The sequence below is a fragment of the Drosophila guanche genome, unplaced genomic scaffold, assembly GCF_900245975.1.
Source record: "Drosophila guanche unplaced genomic scaffold, DGUA_6, whole genome shotgun sequence".
NCBI classification, from domain to species: Eukaryota; Metazoa; Arthropoda; class Insecta; order Diptera; family Drosophilidae; genus Drosophila; species Drosophila guanche.
The window spans coordinates 1903138-1906504 of NW_022995745.1; the positions used below are offsets into that span (position 1 = coordinate 1903138).

At 40.4% G+C, this 3367-nt stretch overlaps 1 protein-coding gene across 1 annotated transcript; it reads right to left on the bottom strand.

Moving 5' to 3' along the window:
- Positions 1–912: 912 nt before the first annotated feature.
- LOC117581193 (E3 SUMO-protein ligase PIAS2-like) lies at positions 913–1826 on the bottom strand. The gene is made up of 3 exons (XM_034268155.1): positions 1449–1826; positions 1166–1394; positions 913–1106 (listed from the first exon to the last, which is right to left on the bottom strand). The coding sequence occupies exons 1-3, from the start codon at positions 1561–1563 to the stop codon at positions 980–982; spliced, it is 471 nt and encodes a 156-aa protein (XP_034124046.1). The 5' UTR covers positions 1564–1826; the 3' UTR covers positions 913–979.
- Between the last annotated feature and the right edge of the window lie 1541 nt (positions 1827–3367).

A 3367-nucleotide genomic window follows, 5' to 3' on the forward strand; every position in this document is an offset into this window, starting at 1 on the left:
CCACTTATTTATGTTCATATGTACATACACTCGTGCATACACATACATAGCGCCGAAATTGCGAGTTAAACAAATTGGCTGTAGATTCATGTATAAATTAAGGCAGTGGCAGAGAAAACACACGTCAACAGGCAGCCTCCTCACTGTTCACCATCATCACGATTGCCGTCAACGTCATCGTCATCGTCATCGTCACCAACCAGCAATGACATCCAGCCTCTGCTGGTGAAACGTTTGATATGCAAACTTTGCCAGCTGATGGATGGATGGATGGATGGTTGCCGTTGGGGGACTGGGACTTGCGATTCGGAATGGGGAAACTGGGAAACTGGGCGGGGACTGGTGTATTGGCCCTGGACGCATTTATGAAATGAAGCAGAAATATTGCCTGCTTACTGTGCTGTAACATCAATTTGCATGGAAATCACCCGCCGACTGTCAAAGACCTGCCACACGCACATGAAATGCACACTCCCACTACGGCCAATGGCCATACGCAGATGCCGCCATACATAGACATCCAATTAGCCGTACATTTTTGTGGTTGGACCAGCAGCAGCAGCATCCACAGCTCCAGCTACGAGCCGCAATTCGGTTAAGCAGGAAATCAACAAGGGTGGCCTCCAGCTCCTGCTCTGGCTGTTGTGTGTGTGTGTGTGTGTGTGTGTGTGTGTGTGTGTGTGTGTGTGTGTGTGTGTGTGTGTGTGTGTGTGTGTGTGTGCGTGGGAGTGTCGCCATGGCCAAACAATTCACAGAGGAAATCACATGTGATTATTAACGCAATTCGCAACATCTTTATTCCTTGAACAAAAACCAAAAAATATTAAACTTGTACTTGAACATAAATGGTAAGTAGATGAACACATATGTATGTATGTATATGATATGTGTAAATATCATTTCTTTCTTATAACTTTCTGCAAATATTCTTATTTATCCATTTTGTGACGCTGATCTTCTGAAATGATCTTCAGATATCTTAGGCACTTATGTACGAAATGCTTTGGTACTCGCGACCTGGCACACTCCATGCGCCATTCCTGTGCACCTTTATCTCAAAGTCGAGTTGCTCCAGCAGACCAGACTGTAGAACGTGCAGAAAATATCTATTAAACGGCATCAATAAAGTATAAACACATTAAGCAGATATATGTTAATCTCGTACCCATCGATACAGAGTTCGTGGAATGGTGTCCACTTGTGGCACAGTGGACATGTCCAGCGATTTTCACACAGGCTCTTCACCAGATAAGCTGCCGCATCGAAGCACAGAAAGTGTGTGCAGGCTAAGCCGCGACACGGCACTTTAATCTTCCTCTCATTCACGGGACAATTCAATGACACCATTATGTTGGGTACATCGGGCCTCGCGGCGAACGTGTTATTTACCAAAACTATTCGAATATTAATATCATAAAGTAGCTAGAATTCTATGTAAGAAAACTCACAACATTTTTGCACCGAATGAGCTGCCACCATTTTCTTGATGCTGTTCACCATGTCGTTGATGATAGGATGTTGATCTGAAATAAAGCCAAAGGTAACTCCTCCTTGGTTGGTCATGTTTGCACGTTGAAGTTCCCAGCGCTCGGTAATGTACTGTGGACTGTGTGTGTTGGTAAATATTTATGGCATTAATTATTTAAATGGTGCTCTCGGCGTCCAGCAGACTCGGGTAGAAAACACGGCTTCTCTTGCACTATGATGTCCAGATACTAGGGGAAACTACATGTGCCTCGTGGTGACTGAATGCGCGCCAAGAATCAGTTGAACTTGCACACCGTAGGCCACTTTCTTGGAAATTGAACTCGCTTTGACTGTCCCACACTGGAACGACACGTGCTGCGCGATATAATATCAATTGGGGTAAAGCAGATCGCCAAATAATTGCATTAACACATTTAAACTTACCATTTAATGGGCTTCAGCAGAGTTGTTGTTGTGGCCACGCGCCAAAAATTGTTCTCATTTGTATGTACTCATATTGGCGGCACTAAGGGCACTCGCGAATGTTTTTTGCTCTAATTATTCAGCAATCAAATATCGGATCCACTATATCAATAGTTTAGAAATATTTTCTGCAGCATTAAGCTGAATAATATTGTTGTTAGTTGTATTAATTACACACTATATTTGTTGTATTGTAGACAAGTTAAGTGGGTTAACTGATATTTTAAATATCGAATAAAACTATCATGCAACTACCATTCTGTGCAAAGTAGCAACAACTAAATAACTATTTAGACTTAAAATAAAATACAATTATGCTAAAATGCTGTACGCCCTGAGAATCATCTAACTCCTAAACTAAAAACAATCAGTAAAGGAAGTCAATTGAAAGAGAGCCGATAAAAACTATCGGTAGGTAATTAAAAAACACTATTAGGCAAATGTTTTTATTTCTTAATTCAACAACAGAAAAGAGAGATGTGGTTATATTTTAGCGCACAAATCATACTGGCTAACTGTGTGTAAAAACCTTTGACGCAGAGCATTTTCGTTTGCTCTTTTTTTAGGGCATATTTTTGAAGTGAATACATTTTCAGCTATCCATTAGTGTTCAGCCTCTGTAACTTCACTTGTTTATATTTAATAAAAGTATATATATGCACAATATATATAATATATATAATAATAATAATATATATAATAATAAACTGCCCAAAATGAAAGTGTATTTGTTTGAAAAATAAATGTAAGCGAGAACGAGGACGTGTGGGACGCTTCTTACGCGTCAGAACTGTTATACCCGGTACTCAGTGGTACTTACATCTGTAACTTAGTGGTTGTTTTAAAGTTATACAATTTTCTTACATATGTCGTCTACATCTACGTCACTGTTACTGATACTGATGCTGAAGAAGCTAAATTGCAACCCTGCGCCGATAACCAAAACAAAAGAATATTGGCGCCAAAACGCTTTCAGAATATAATTTGTTTTTAATGTGCGTCTAATTATTATGGTAAAGTGTAGAATTGTTATAGACAAAATGTGACATTTTCTGCGAATACTGCTTATTCCTTTTGATCGCTTGTTGGTGTTCAACTTTCATTGTTCGTTGAGTTTTACAGGTAATTTGAATCATAGCACCTAAGCACACTCTTCGCCTGGCCAAATCCCAAGCTTCTGTCATAAATCGCAAGAGTTTCCTTTGCTTCACACCACACACCCAAGCCTATGGTCCTTTTGCATGTTTAATGATGTCCTTTGTGCAGATGGGCGACACTTTAAATTGCATATTCTTCCAGCAGTGCAGTGCCGTTTGTGTCTGTCTGCCGTCGCCTCTTCCTTGTCATCATCTTTGTCCATTTGGCAGCCGTTGCTTTGATTTATGTGAACTTCACGCTTTGTCTTGCCTGCCCTTTG